The sequence below is a fragment of the Gallinula chloropus genome (genome assembly GCF_964237585.1).
Source record: "Gallinula chloropus genome assembly, chromosome: 6".
Lineage (NCBI taxonomy): Eukaryota > Metazoa > Chordata > Aves > Gruiformes > Rallidae > Gallinula > Gallinula chloropus.
In genome coordinates, this window is record NC_140091.1 from 22,596,217 (window position 1) to 22,611,871 (window position 15,655).

The window sequence follows — 15,655 nt, forward strand, 5'->3', positions numbered from 1 at the left end:
CTGTGTCGGAACCACCATGGGCAACGTGTTTCTTTCGGTGAACAGTTCACACACGGCTCTGCTGAGTCAAGAAGTGTTTTTGGTGTCCTGGCTGATCTGGGTGGCTGGATCAGCAGAGAAAGTGGAGCTAGGGTAGCTTCCAGCCCTCTGGTTTCATTTGATCTGGCTATTTCCCTCTGTCTCTGTAAGCTTTAACGTTTTTGCAGGGTGATCTGGCAAAGACAAGCAATCCAGTCTGATCCTGGCTCCTACCAGGGTTGGAGTGGATGAGCTGTGGTAGCTGCTGCTCTTTCTGGGTGATAAAGCACATCAAACCAAATGAAGATGGCACTAATTGCCTCACAGGAGCTGTCTGTGCACGTGCTTTCTGCATGTGAAGGAAGTTGTTCTGCTTACCCCAGTTTGTTGTTCTGTACACATGTGTGCATGTGTGGATGCTGATGAAGGCTGGTGTAAGAATGCTTGTCCCAGGAGGTTTGGGAGGGGTAAAAGAGTTCTGAAGCAGAGTCCTTCTTTCCCAGGAGCTCACTTGAGTCTCTTCTTTCTTCAGCTGCCCACCCATTTACTGTTGCCTTGGTACAGGGGTACTTACCTCCCTTGACTTCCCTTGCTTTAACCTCAGTGTCCCTTTCTGGGTGCCTCTCACATTCTCTATACTGGCCTATCCACACCCAATGGGTGCAGCACCATCCTTTAGAAAACCCTAAATTCTGTTTTAGTGACTGCTGCTCTGTGAGCTGTGCTCAGTGCTTCTGGCCAAGTCTTTTTACAGCCTGGAAGATTTACGAGGTGAGCAGCTGCAGCAGATGTGTGGTGGGCTGACCTTGACTGGCTAAGCCCCACTATCACTCCCCCTCCAGCAACATGATGGGGAGAGAAAATACAGTGAAAATCTCTTGTGGGTCAAGATAAAGTCAAGGAGATAACTCACCTGTTACCATCACCAGCAAAACAGACTTCATTTGAGGAAATTAATTTATTGCCAATTAATTTTGACAGAGCAGGACAGTTAGAAGTGAAACTAAACCCACCTTCCTCCATACACCTCCCTTCTGCCCCAGCTCAGCTTCACTCCTGACTCATCTACATCCCCCCAAGCGATGGAGGGGGATGAGCAATGGGGGTTGCAGTCAGTTGCTAACATGTTGTCTCTGCCAGTCCTTCCTTGTGCTTTTCCCCTGCTTCCTCCCACAGCATAAAGTCCTTCATGGTCTTCTCCAGCATGGGTGCTTCCCAAGGGCAGGGCTGCAGTCCTTCAGGAGTAGACTGCTTCAGTGGGCATCCCATGGGATCCACTCCTGACAGCACTCTGCTCCTGCACAGGTGCTACAGGGGCTGTGACTTCCTTTGGGGCACATCCACCTCCTCTGGCATGGGACCCTCCATGGGCTTCAGTGTGGATCTCCTCCACCGCAGTCCTCTATAGGGTGCAGGGGGGCAGCCTGCCTCACATGGGGTGGATCTCTACCCAGCAGCTGGAGCACCTCCTGCCCCTCCTTCACATAGCTGAGCATCTGCAGAGCTGCTTCTCTCACATCTTCTCCTTCCTCTCTCGGAGTTGCTGCTCCCTTCCTTAAACAGGTTATCAGAGAGGTACCACCAGTGCTGCTGCTGGGCTCAGCTTTGGCTGGCAACTGGTCCATCCTGGAGCCAGCTCAACTTGGGGGTGGCTTCTGGTATCTTTTCACAGCACCTACCTCTGCAGGCCTCTGCCCCTCTTCTGCCCAAAACCTGCCATGGAAACCCAATAAAATGGAGTATTTCAATCTGCATAGTTTTGGTGAGCGTCTAATTACCTTAATTGCTTAGCTTTCTGCTGGTTGGAGGGGTCAGTGGCACTTGTAAAAATCACTTCTCTGACTGGAGCTTTTGGAAAAGACCTTGCTCCAGTCCACTGAGGTCTTATAAAGCTGAAGTTTCACTTTGAACCTACTCCAGATACCACACTGTGCTATAGGGCCTTTTCTTACTTCATGGCAGTACAAGAACTTGTAGAGAAAGACCAGAATCCCAAATGGCAGCCTTCTGGAAGAGAAATCCTTGCTAATTGTGGTGGTTCTTGTCACTGGATCTCTCCTCTTCCTACCAAGGCCTGCAAGTTGCCTTGGTAGAAAACCAGGCCAAAGGAAGTGTTGTAAAATTTGTCTTACATCTTTAAAGGTCTGTTTTCCTTTTAAGCATCCTGGCTTTCAAAATAATTGGTGGTACCAACAGAGGAAACCAGTTATATGACTCCACTCAGTGATTGCTAATCTTGCTTAACCCTATTTTGAATTTGCAGGTTTTATTTGCTTCATCTACTTTTGATGCTGTGATAACAAACAGCGTAATTCCAGGCATTTTAAGGGAAAAAGTCTTTTCTTAAAGTTAAAAAAAAAAAAACCCAACAAACCACCTTTAGATATCTTGTGGCACTAGTCCTCAGCTTGTACTCCAGTTGGAATTAAGGATGCCTTTCCACTGTTGTTAGGCTGCTCAGATAAACAAGTTGCAGTATTGGGAGCTCTCCTGTCAACAGCTCAGCCCTGGTTGCAAAACTTGCTCACACGGAGGTGGAAAGCAGCCCTTGGAAGTGGCTCTCAGCACGGTTACCCCACGCTGCTGTGACCAGACAGAGCCATCCCCCGCGAGCCCAGGACACCTTCTGCTGCTGGGGCAGCATCGCTGACACGCTTCCTGGTTGCCTTCTGCTCCTGCAAGGGCACCGTGGAGCCCTGGCCTTGTGTGGACCAGGACGTGCCTCTCCCTGCCTCCAGCCTGGCCCCGGCCTCCGCAGGGGAAGAGCAGCTGGTGTCCAGTGCGGTTTCAGCCACCGTTCCTCCCTTGGGAGGCCTTTGCCCTGGGGTTGTGTTCACTGGAAGCCAGGGTGTGCTCTTGGTGCTGAGACTGGCTTATTTGAAGCCAGAGTCACGGCAGACTAGTGCAGTTTAGGCACATGTGTGCAAAAGGGAGGAATTGGAGACCTGCCTGCTTGTAGGAGAGCAGAGACACAGCACGTTGGGTTACAGCAGCTCTCAGGACTAAGCCAGCTGTTCTTTGTATGGCAGCTGCCTGGTCTTGCACCCTGACTTAGCTGCAGAATGCTTCATTTAAGTGTCATCAGATAATGTTTTTCCTACAAGGCCCTGAAGCAGGACCTGATTTTTGCAAGGGAGCTTCAAGAGGAGAACAAGCCAAACTCCTCCCCTGACAGCCTGGAAAAAGTAGGTCAGAGTTGGCCAATCTTCCACATCCTACAAGTTGCACATGCAGATCTTCACATGGCCAGGAGTCCTGAGATGTGCTACATGCCTGACAGAGCACAGCGGAGGAGGAGTGCTGGAAGTGTCTCGCAGGCAGGATACAGAAGTGTTCCTGTTTGGATGCATGTTGCTCCAATCTCTGCTAGGGTGGCCTGGATGAACAACTGAGAGCTAGGATGACCAAGCCCTGTAGGCTTCAGCAGTGATCTTCCTGACAGCCCTTGTACCAGCCCTGCTGTTGATGGCATCCTGGAGTGGTCTGTGCTCCTTCTCCAAGCATAGCAGCTGACTGGTTCTAAGGCCATAGGCTGGTACTGAAATGTCATAGAATCACAGAATGATTTGGCTTGGAAGGGGCCACTGAAAATCATCTGGTCCAGCCCCCTGCCAGAGCAGGATCCCCTCGAGCAGGCTGCACAGGGCAGTGCCCAGGATCACAGGGTCTGAATGTGTCCAGAGGTGGAGACTCCCCAACCTCTCTGGCAGCCTGGCCCAGGGCTCTGCAACAAATTATTGCCAAAATATCTTTTCAGTGGAACCAAGGTGTGTCTCTGACCACTTGCCTCATTGGGGCACTGCTTCTGTAAAATGTTACTGAAAGCTTGGGTTTGTGCTAGAGGAAGGTTCTCCTGCTCCTCTGTCACACTGTGATGATGCTGTCAAAGCAGCAATGCTTGACCAAGGGTCTGTCTTGCCTGGTACTCTGGCTGCAGTCCCTCCTGGTCCCCCTGCCCTTTCCCCCCTCTCCCCGTGCCCAGCTGCAGCGGCAGGGGAAGGGTGCTGGCTGGGGACTGGGACCTGCTCACATTTCATGGCTGCATCTCTGCAGGCACCCCTTTGTGGTGGGGCTGTCCCCCAGGGAGCTGCGGATGCCATTGTTGGTTTCTTCCTGCTTTCTTCTCTGTGTCATCCCCCTCCCAGGGAGGGCCTTGAAGTTGTGTTTGGGTTGGGCTGATGCCTGATCCTGCTCCAGGAAGAGCAGCAGTCGAAGCCAGATCCATGGACAGGGTGAGCATGTGATACTTACCTCTGATCCTCTCCAAACTTTCAGCTGTCTTCACAGGGGACTCCCTGAGCTGGATGTGCTTCCGATGTAACCTCACTGAGTTTCTCTTGCATAAACTACTCTTGTTTTCCTTTACTTCACATAAGTCTTCTCATCCACAGCTCCTTTGATAAGCTCTGTGGCTTGCTGTCGACTGCATGCAAAAGGCTTTTAATTGGTTTTAATTTGTTTGATTATTTCTTTTAAGTGTGATTGGGAGCATCCTCTGGTTCTTGGCTTGCATTCTGCAGGATGCCAACTGTCCTGTGTGTCAGTGTATCAAAGGAAAGTTCTCACAAATAAACACACTCAGTTACATATTTCTGACTGAACACGTTCTGAAAGGGAGACCACATCATCAGCCTTCCTCATCTTCCTCACCACAGAAGGGAACGCTGTGGGAAGACTGCCACTGAAAGCTGTGCTCCATCAAAGCATCTGGCCAACAGCATCAGAGGTCAGAGGAAATCCAGGGAAACGTCTGCTGATCGCTGGGATGTGCTGTGCTGAGCTGCACAGCTCAACCTGCAGGCACAGCCAGCCCTTCCCCTTGGGGACTGTCACCCCTGGGGAGCAGACGCTGCTCTGACCCAGCGCTTCGCAGTCCGGCCTTCGGTCCCCTGCACGACATGGCTGTTAATAACCTGCTGAGCCCTGCGGTCGGGACAGAAACAGTTCATGGGTGACATGACACCTTCATTCTGAGCTTCCTGCGATTGCTGTGAGCAATGGTGATGGTTTCACTGAGATGTGATGTTCACAAACCCATCCTGAGCCTGTACTCAGCTGTGGTTCGGCCAGAATCACAGACTCACCAGGTTGGAAATGACCATTAGGATCATCAAGTCCAACCGTTCCTGTCCTGTGCTAACCCATATCCCTGAGCACCTCATCTACCCATCTGTTAAACACACCCAGGAGTGGGGACTCAGACCCTCCCTAGGCAGCCTGTGCCAGTGCCCAATAACCCTTTCAGGGAAGAACTTTTCCCTCACATCTGATCTGACCCTGTCCTGGTGCAGCTTGAGCCCATTCCCCCTCGTCCTGTCCCCTGGCTGAAGAGAGTATCACCCACCTCTCTGCACCCTCCTGTCAGGTCAGTGTAGGCAGTGATAAGGTCTCCCCTCAGCCTCCTCTTCTCCAGGCTGAACACCCCCAGCTCCCTCAGCCGCTCCTCATAGAATTTGCCCTCCAGCCCATTCACCAGCTTAATTGCCCTTAGTTGCCCACGTTAGGACAGCTCTGGCTTTGCAAAGCATCACTGAATTAAAAAGTTAAGGGAAGAGCCTCTCCTCAGTGGGGCCTGGAGGCTTTGCTTCAGCAATACAGTAAATGAAGCTCTCAGGCAGCTGGTGGAGGCCCAAACCCTCTAACACCTCGTGATAATGCCAACCACAGATCCAGTGTAAACTTGTCCTGCGGATTCGGGAAACGCTGCCAGTTTATATTTGTGTTAGCAGACTTTATGCCAGACTAGGAATAATCAATACTCCATCAGCTAACATAAATCTGGAATAAAAGTCATCCTCTGGGGTTTGAGTAATTTGCCAGGAATGTGACGATGTGCCTGGACCTACTCTGGATCCGATTATCTCTGCCCACATCTGGCTCTGCCTTGGACCCACAGCTGCAGCTGAACTGTTCCTTCTCTCCTCCTGCCTTTGTTGGCAGAATGAAATGCTTCAGAAGTTTTAGCACTAAAAAAAGCTCTGAAGAACTAAGCATTTGAATTAATTAAAGAGAAAACCCCACCCAAATCCCTTGGATTTCAGGACACTACTAGAAAAAGCAGATTTTCTTCAGGGCTGTTGCAAGTGAATGTTGAAGTCACTTTTCACTGCTGGCTGTCAGCAAGGGAAACTGTTCTGATAACCCCAGGAAGTGAAAATTTGTTTGGTCTTGGCACTTGGCCATGTTCTGCTGAACCTGGTGATCACAGAATCACAGACTGGTCTGGGTTAGAAGGGACCCCAAGGATCACAGAGCTCCAACCCCCTGCCAAAGGCAGGGCCATCAACCTCCAGGCCTGGAGCTACACAAGGTTGCCCAGGGCCCCAGCCAACCTGGCCTTGAACACCCCCAGAGATGGGGCATCCACTACTTCTCTGGGCAGCCTGTTCCAGCCCCTCACCACTCTCTCTGGAAAGAACTTCCCCCTAAGATCTCATCTAACCCTTCCCTCCTTCAGCTTCACTCCGTCCCCCTTGTCCTGCCAGTCTCTGCCCTCTGAACAAGCTGATTCCCCTCCTATTTCCCTGCTCCCTTCAGGGATGGGAAGGCTGCAATGAGGTCCCCCCACAGCCTTCTCTTCTCCAGGCTGAACAAGCCCAGCTCCCTCAGCCTCTCTTCATAGGGGAGGTGGTCCAGCCCTCTGATCATCTTCGTGTCCTCCTCTGAACCCTCTCCACCAGTCCCACATCTTTCTTGTATTGGGCTGCCCAGCTCTGTACACAGGACTCCAGCTGGAGCCTCACGAGGTCAGAGCAGAGAGGGACAATCCCCTCCCTGTTGAAGGGTTCATCTGTCTCCTTTGGTTTGGTTTGGTTTGGTCCTTGCAGGGCTGGATCAGCAAAACCACTAATGGTGTCCCACCCTGGTACCCTGGGTGGTAGTGCACAGCCCATGCTGGGAGTTCAGTTCTTTCCTTTGCTTAAGTAACACCAGAGATGAAAAGCCCTGTAATAAAAGGCATTATTAATCTCTAATAAACATATTACCTAATCACAGGATTTCTCATAGCCTAGCTGCTGCACTGGGAGCTGCCTTACTTCACTTGGAGTCATCTTCCACCCATGAAATCCCCCACTGCATCATCCCCTTTGCAAAACCCCAAAACCCCTCTTGAAGATGAAGCCAAATGCTGTGGCATTCTCCATAGCACCTTATGCACAGGCAGCAAGTAACCTGTCACCTCCTCCTTGGCATCCCTTCCTGGCACTTCCTGTGTGGCCTCTGGCATGTCTCCAGGCTCTTAGTCTAGCATCTGTATTACTGCTGGGCTATGAACTGGTGTGTTTGAAGGCTCTCAGAAGAGTCTACTCCATAAGAATGTGGAGATCTGATTGCACCACAACGTAAGTCCAGAATGGATGGGAAAGGATGGACTGAAAGTTTGGCCTTGCCTCAGCTGTTGAACAGGGGGCTGTGAATGTGGGGCTGTGGGCATCCTTTACGCAGGGATTTCCTCAGAGGGTGATGGGCTCAGCCTGTGTGCAGCAGCCTGCCAAAGCCCCTCCTGCTCCTGGCATGCCCATTGCTGGTTGCTCTGGGGGGCACCTGGTGGCTCTGCCTTTTTTCCCATCATCTTCACCCATCCGATACCGAATCAATTCATAATGCCTGTGTCCTCTTGAACAGAAGAGACACCTTTTCTGAGGCCTTGTGCCAGTCTGTCCTTCCACTAGTTTTCAGCAGAGTAAGGGTAAAGCCAAATCTAATTCTTAATGTATTTGTTAATAAGTTGTTGTTTGGGAACATTAATTATTTGGGAAACATTAATTATTTGGGAATTATTTATATTTGTCAACCATAACTATTGTTTTTAAGAATTCCCTTTTTTAAAACTGGAAAAGCAAATTAAACTGGGGAAAAGTGATTTAAAATTCATTATATTGCCACCTGACGCTGTCAAGGAGGCCAAGCAATACTTCTGCTCCACTGTGAAGCAGATGGTCCCACAAGCCCCTAAAATTCACCATTTGGATAAGAATTCAGTTACCATTTTTAAGCACACAGCAAAACTGTTTCTGGCCTGGAAAGAGATTCGTGTAGCTCGTGCTGAGCTGGTTTGCTGTGATGGGTGCTGGTTGATGTTGAGCCCCTTGAAAACACTGTGGTGTCCCTGCTTTGGGTTCCTCTAGGCAACAGGCAGGTTTGACAACTTCCATAAAATTCAGAGGAGCCCTGCAGCAGGTATGTCCTGCCCAGGCTCATTTCCCCAGCCAGAACCACCTGTGCATAAGCTTACTCCTAATTTTTAGCTTCCTTCTCCTTGCAAGAGGGGGAGGTAGCCCAGCAATTCCTGTTCCTAGCTCAGTCAGGCCACTGAGCTGCATGTAGCTTCGTGGCGACCGAGCTGTGCTGTGGTGCAATGAGCCAAAAAAACGGTGGGAGGTAGACAAAGAGCATCTTTTGGGACCCAGGAGGATTTTATGAACGGGATTGAATTTAACAGGGAAGGATGTTGGTTAACCAGGAGACAGAAAAGCTCCAATGAACCAAACAGATGTTTGAGGAAGTTCTGTCATCTGCTTACTGGAATATTCCTGTAACTGCAGAAATGTGGTGTCTGGAGATCACGAAGTCACAGAATCATGGAAAGCTTTGGACTGGAAGGGACCTTAAAGGTCATCAAGTCCCAACCCCCTGCGCTGGGCAGGGACACCTCTCACCAGACCAGGCTGCTCAAGGCCCCATCCAACCCAGCCTGGAACACCTCCAGGGAGGGAGCAGCCATTATCCCTCTGGGCACCCTGTGCCAGAGCCTCACCTCCCTCATAGTGAAGAATTTCTTCCTAATATCCAATCTAAATCTACCCCCTTCCAATCTAAAACCATTCCCCCTCGTCCTATCACTACCTGCCCTTCTAAAAAGTCCCTCCTCCGCTTTCCTGTAGGCCCCTTCAGGTACTGGAAGGCTGCTGTAATCTCCCTGGAGCCTTCTCCAGGTGAACAGCCCCAACTCTCTGTCTGTCTTCATAGCAGAGGTGCTCCAGTCCTCAGATCATCTTCATGGCCTCCTCTGGCCCTGCTCCAACAGTTCCATCTCCTTATGTTGAGGACTCCAGAACTGGACACAGCACTCCAGGTGGAGTCTCAGAAGAGCGGAGCAGAGGGACAGAATCACCTCCCTTGACCTGCTGGCCACACTGACTCCTTTTGATGCAGCCCAGGATGGGGTTGGTCTTCTGGGCTGTGAGCACCCATTGTCAGCTCATGTCGGGCTTCTCATCCACCAGCACCCCCAAGTCCTTCTCTGCAGGGCTGCTCTCTAGCACATCATCTCCCAGCCTGCGTCGATGACAGGGATTGCCCCATCATGGGTACAGAAAATTTGGATCCAGATTTAAATTCTATTTCAATTAAATTTGAAATAGAAATTCTATTTCTATTTCAAAGTTAATATAGTTTTATTTTATGTGTATCACAAGTGTTAGTGATGTTCTCATGTGGAAAAAAAAAGAGAAGTTCTTACCGTGCAGAAATGTTTTGGGAGCAAACCAGGTTTTGGAATACTTCAGTAACTGTGCATTTCTTTCAACTTTTGATGGACAAACGTGATAATTTCTAATATATGGTGGTAGTAGCTTTGTCCTTGGTATTTTGTGTTTGCACAGGCGTTGTATAGTTTCTTTATGTCTATTATGCTGTTGAAATAATTGAAATTGGAATGACTGAAATATAAATTATATGTCTGAAATATTAATTATATTAATATGGGGCCTGATGACAGTCATCTCACCAAATTAGTAACATAAGATCAAATGGTTTCCAGTCATTGTAGAAGATTTTACAGGTTTCTTTACTAGGCAGGTTGCTTAAAGCATTGCTCACTTTTAATGTGAAAATGATTGATTCTAATTCCTGTCCATTGTGTGTTTCGCTCCATGATTCACAATGTAATTTGGAGACAGAATTCTAGAGCAACTACTTAAACAGGGGAAAAATAGACGAGGAGGAGTCCTGGAGTCCTTACTTCCCACCTCTCGGCCATCTCAAGCCAATGTGTTTAAAAACAACAGTGTAGATGCCAAATCTGCTTTTGTTATTGGATATTTGTCCTCAGCCTCTGGAGAGTTGGTGGATACTGTAGACCTTACTAAAGGGTAATTACGAGTGTTCTGTTAATTACCTTTGTAATTTGTCCAGCTGTAAGCTGCTAATCACAGGACTTGCTGTTGGTTAAGCCGATATGAGTGCTCAGAATTTTCTTGTAGGGTAAAAGAGGGGGTTTAGATCACAGAATCACAAAGTCACAGAATCACAGGGGTTGTAAGGATGCTCCAGAGATCATCAGGTCCAACTCCCTTGCCAAAGCAGGGTCCCTAGGACAGGTCGCACAGAGAGGCGTCCAGACGGGGCTGGAATATCTCCAGAGAAGGAGACTCCACACCCTCTGGGCAGCCTATTCCGTTTCCAGATCAGGTTTTGAAAAACATACCTGGCAAATCAACCAGCAAACCCACACCCATGCAAAAGGATGCTCAGTCTGGCTGCTTTATCAGGCTGCCCAGGGAGTGAGCTGAGTCACCATCCCTGGTTGTGTTTAAAAAAAGGGTAGATGAGGTTCTTGGGGATATGGTTTAGCATAGGATGGGAATGGTTGGACTTGATGATCTTAAAGGTCTTTTCTAACCTAGTGATCCTGTGTTTCAGAGCTTTGATGTCCTGATGTACGTCAGTGAATGCTTCTGAGTTACTTGCCAGACTGCTGACAGCCAGCTCTTCCAAACAATAATAAGGAATAATATTTTGATGAATATGACACAGCTTCGAGCAATACCTTAGTCGGAGCACACAGGCTTCCAGTATTTTTGCTCTTAATCTCAAGAAGGAAGTTATAAAAGAATAAAAGAATAATTTTTCATTTTCTTAATTGAAAATAGCACAAAATACACTTTTAAACATGAAAGGGCAGATTATTAACTCTTGGCCTCAAGTTAAAATAGATAATACAGGCAGGGAGCAAGGGGAGGGCTTGGCCGTAGTGAGTTACAAAGCCTGATTTCTCTGTGCTTGCTTGTTCTGTGCCTTGGGTTTGGTTTCTGTTTCAACCCTCTCATGGAGCTTGTCTGCTCTGCAGCGTTGTGGGGTTTCCACAGGCTTTCTGATTCTGAATGTAGGTAGGAAACCATTTCCTGTTGGTGTTTAGAAGAAAAAAAACTGGGTGGTGATAAAGCTGATCACATAATCACATGAAAAATGAATGGAAAGAGAGGCATTGATGTTTTGCCTGGAACACTGCTTCTCTGGCAGGACAAGGGGGATGGAGTGAAGCTGAAGGAGGGAAGGGTTAGATGAGATCTCAGGGGGAAGTTCTTTCCAGAGGGAGTGGTGAGGGGCTGGAAGGGGCTGCCCAGAGGGGATGAATCCTGAGGTGCATCAAAAGGAGCGTGGCCAGCAGCTCAAAGGAGGTGATCCTCCCCCTCTGCTCTGCCCTGGTCAAGCCCCACCTGGAGTGTTGTGTCCAGTGCTGGGCTCCCTGGTATAAAAATGCCAGGGATCTCCTGGAGAGAGTCCAGTGGAGGCTACGAAAGTGGTTAAGGGCCTGGAGCATCTCCCCTACAAGGAAAGGCTGAGTGAGCTGGGGCTGTTCAGCCTGGAGAAAAGAAGCCTGAGAGGGGATCTGATCAGTGTTTATCGATATCTGAAGGGTGGGACACAGGGGGAATGGCCAGCCTCTTCTCAGTGTCTGTGGGGATGGAACAAGGGATAGTATTTCTTGCCCTAAAACTACAGGTAGTAGTTCAGCCCTATAAGCTGCCTAGGGGGTGTGGAGTCTCCTTCTCTGGAGATATTCCAGCCCCGTCTGGCTGCCTCCCTGTGCGACCTGTCCTAGGGACCCTGCTTTGGCAAGGGGGTTGGATCCGATGGTCTCTGGAGCTCCCTCCCAACCCCTACAAATCTGTGATCCTGTGATAATGTCTGTTTCTTTCTGGGAGATTGTTGACATCATTGTAGCATTGTCATTGTACTGACATCATTTCTATAGTCGAATATCTCTTTGTCACAGACCCTGAGGTGATCTGTGGTTTCACGTAGCTGTATTGATTATCACAACGTAAACTGAGAATTGTGTCTAACTTGACCATTGATTTTGCTCTGTAGTTGACACTCCAGATCCCTATGTGGAGCTGTTCATCCCATCCGCCCCTGACTGCAGGAAGAGAACAAAGCATTTCAATAACAATGTGAATCCCGTGTGGAACGAGACCTTTGAGTTCATTTTGGACCCCAACCAAGAGAATGTTCTTGAGGTAACTCGCATGGCTGAGCTGCATCTGTGAAATGGAAGTAGCACAATGTCTGGAAGATTAACGTAACGGTAGCTCATACATGCATGGCATCTCTTGTCTCAAGATTTCAACTGTCTTTAAACACTAAAGGGTGGGTTTTGTCTTTAGGCATGATGCTGAGGAAGAAGTGTTGTAGCCTTGAGAATCATTGTGATATATCCTCTGAGTCATCTCTCAAACTGCTCCTGAGGACCAGTAGCTTCCTATTCTTCAGCTATAAATTATTTTCTCCCTGCTTCCTACACCTGATCCAACTGTTACGGACAGCGAATCGCTGGGGGTAAAATCAAATCTCAGCCAACTCCCCGTTTCTTTGCGAGGAGACAGAAGGCAGAAGCATGGCTGTGCTTTCTCCTCTGTGCCTGGAGCTGAGGGCTTAGCAGATCACTCAGTGATGGTTTGGGTGCTCCTGTTCCATGTGCAGGCATGTTGACTAAGCCATCATTAAGTCTCAGTCTGTTAAACCTTTCCAGGCTGTGTGAGGAAGGTTTATAAATGGGCATGGCAAGCATTTAAGGTTATCTGTAGTCCCTTGTTAGCTTGGTTCTTCGTAGGGAGTGGCCCTAAACCATGAAGTTGCCTGACCTCAGGTTACAGACTTTAAGTCTAAGTTGGCCAACTGGGACAGAGGCTTTAGCCTGTGAAGCTTTCCCTTCAGCTAGTAACTGTAATTTCTTGGGGCTAAACTGTTCAAGATCTGAAAATTGAATTGTGCTTTCTACAAAGCTCCCTGTGTTCCTGGGGACAGGGGTAGGTTCTACAGCTGGGGGAGAAAGAACCCCATGATCAGCTCAGCGGAGCATGAAGAGCTACTATTGGCATCTCATGGAAGAGGCAGCAATAGTAGGGAATTCAGTTACCCAAACCAGCTTCCATCAGCTGGTCAGGCCCAGCAGTCACCTGAGTTGAGTCTTACTGAATATTTTGGTTGTGGACATGCAAGCTGGCCATGTGAAACTTGAGAAAAGTTTGAAATTCCTCACTTAGTTCTTGCTTTGTAATAACAAGTTGTACTGCTCCAGACACCATTTTGTGGGAACTTGAGTGGTTTGTCTCAGTCATCCCCACCGACCCATTTCCAGAACACTCTACCACTCAGCACTGGGTCTGCACAAGATATGCTTGGCCTCCCCAGAATGTTGGAGCCAGGGAGCATCAACGATGCAGATTCAGGACATCTGGCATGTGCCTGTCATCCAAGGAATACAGCTTTATGCTGACCTACACTGGATCTCATGGGTGATATCTTCTTATTTTCTCTCTCTTTCTTTCTCTCTCTTTCTCAGTCTCTCTCAACTTCTATCCTCATCTCATCACATAACAGTAACAGCCCTTCCAGTTTTGCTGAGTTCCACCCACCGCTACTCACTGCCCCAAGCAGGCAGCGTGCTGTGGTTCTGTCCACAGGCTTTACAGCCATGCTGGCTTTTGAGTAAGGTTGGGCTTTGCCTGGAGCTCCTGGGTAACTCCTGTCACTCTGAGTACCATAGAGGGTTACAGAAGCTCATCTTGCTGATGAGGTTGTTACAAGAGACCAGAGGGTGAGCCTGGCCCCTGGTGCAGGTACAAAAGGTGATCTCTACGCACACCCATCTGCTGGGATGGGACAGGCAGGTCTGAGAGGAGGATTGGGTCCAGCCACACCTAGACTCCTCTCTGGGAAGGAGGTTAGAAAGCAAGGGGGTCCCAGTGGGAATCTTCCTGGTTTGCCTGCCTGGTGAGACGTGACACAAGTCAGGCAAATACATATCAGAACTTAGAGAAATTTTTGTGGAAATAGGAAGAAGAAAAGAATAACTTGGGTTCATCAACCTGCCTTTGTTGCAAGAAGGGAACTAAAAATTGTTTCAGTTTTGCCTGATAAAGCCTTTGTGGATTCTAACAGAAGTCCTGGAGTTTTACCTGTCTCTTGGAAGATCCCATGCTTTTTTGGGAGATCTGCAGGAGCTACAGTGGCTAAATAATTGATGTCACCTCTAGTATCTCTCATAATCTTCAAAAGATGTGTGGAATTGTAAACTGAGAAATAGCAAATAATAGCTATGAAGACGAGGTCAGATTCTGCTTTGTAGTTCCACGCAGGCAGCCTGCCTGGTGAGGTATGAATTTGCTGAGTACAAAGTCTGGTGCAAGGGTTTCTAAAGGCTGAACTCAGCAGTGGCCAGTGGCTTACCTGCTGCCTTCCTGGGGACAACACCACCTCTTTACTCCGTGTCTTTACTCATTCTGATGGGAGAAGGTGAGATGCTGGCCAGCCATTCATTTCTTACTTTCACATAATCTCAGATAGCTTTGACTGTGGGGAGCCCTGGGTCATTCACTTCCTTCTATTGGAACAACAGGACTAGCTCATTTCCCACCAGGGTGAGAGACTGGTTGAGCATGATCTCCCATTGGTGAATCCATGCTGACTACTCCTCATGACCTTCTTCTCTTCCAACTGCTTGGAGATGGCATCCAGAAAAAGCTGTTCCATCACCTTTCCAGGGACAGAGGTGAGGCTGACTGGCCTATAGTTGCTGGGATCCTCCTTCTTGCCCTTTTTAAAGACCGGAGTGACATTGGCAATCCTCCAGTTCTCAGGCACTTCTCCTGTTCTCCAAGACCTGTTGAAGATGATAGAGAGCAGCTCAGCAATTACCTCCACCAGCTCCCTCAGCACACGTGGATACATCCCATCCGGGCCCATGGATTTATGTGTGTTAATCCCTTTGAGACGCTCCTGGACCACCCCCACCTCAACCAGAGGGAAGCTCTGCATTTCCCAAACGCTCCTACTTTCATCCAGTGTCTGAGTGTCCAGGGAGGCCTTTGAAGTGAAGACCGAAGCACAGAAGGCATTCAGTATCTCCACCTTCTCAGCATCCCCCGTTACCAGGACAATAATAATGATAATACCAATGATAATAAGTACAATTTGGAAATGTACCTTCCCAGTAACCAAAGGCTGTCGGTGGTTTCTGAGACACCTGCAATAAAATGCTGTGAAAATAGCCTGCAGAGAGCTGGGGATGCCCTGTAGTCGTGGTTAGCAGTGGGGCTGTTTGCCATGTGTGTCTGCATACATACATATGTGTGTTTACATACACACATCCCGGTGTTTGCATACAGACCTACGTGTTGCTCAGAGTAAACATTCCCTTCAGCATGCAGGGTATGGTCTTTAGGTTAGAACTGATCTGCTGTTGCACACACACAGTACCTGGCTGAGCCTTTGGATTTTGCATGGAGCAAAATTCAAATCTGTGAAACCACCTCCCCTCCCTCAGCCTCCCTGTGAATTCCCAAGCTCACACAGATCCCCCCAATCCACTTGACTCCTTAGATCACTGTCATCTGAGTCTTGAGTTCTA

At 48.7% G+C, this 15,655-nt stretch overlaps 1 protein-coding gene across 1 annotated transcript in view; it reads left to right on the plus strand.

Annotated features, from left to right (window-relative positions):
* The window catches only part of PLA2G4A (phospholipase A2 group IVA), a gene marked incomplete at both ends in the record, with an annotated part of 76,166 nt that overhangs the window by 12,237 nt on the left and 48,274 nt on the right, over positions 1 to 15,655 (plus strand). Inside the window, one exon of the mRNA XM_084265962.1 lies at positions 12,115 to 12,263. Within this exon, the coding sequence (XP_084122088.1) occupies positions 12,115 to 12,263 (149 nt within the window). The remainder of the gene's footprint in view (positions 1 to 12,114; positions 12,264 to 15,655) is intronic.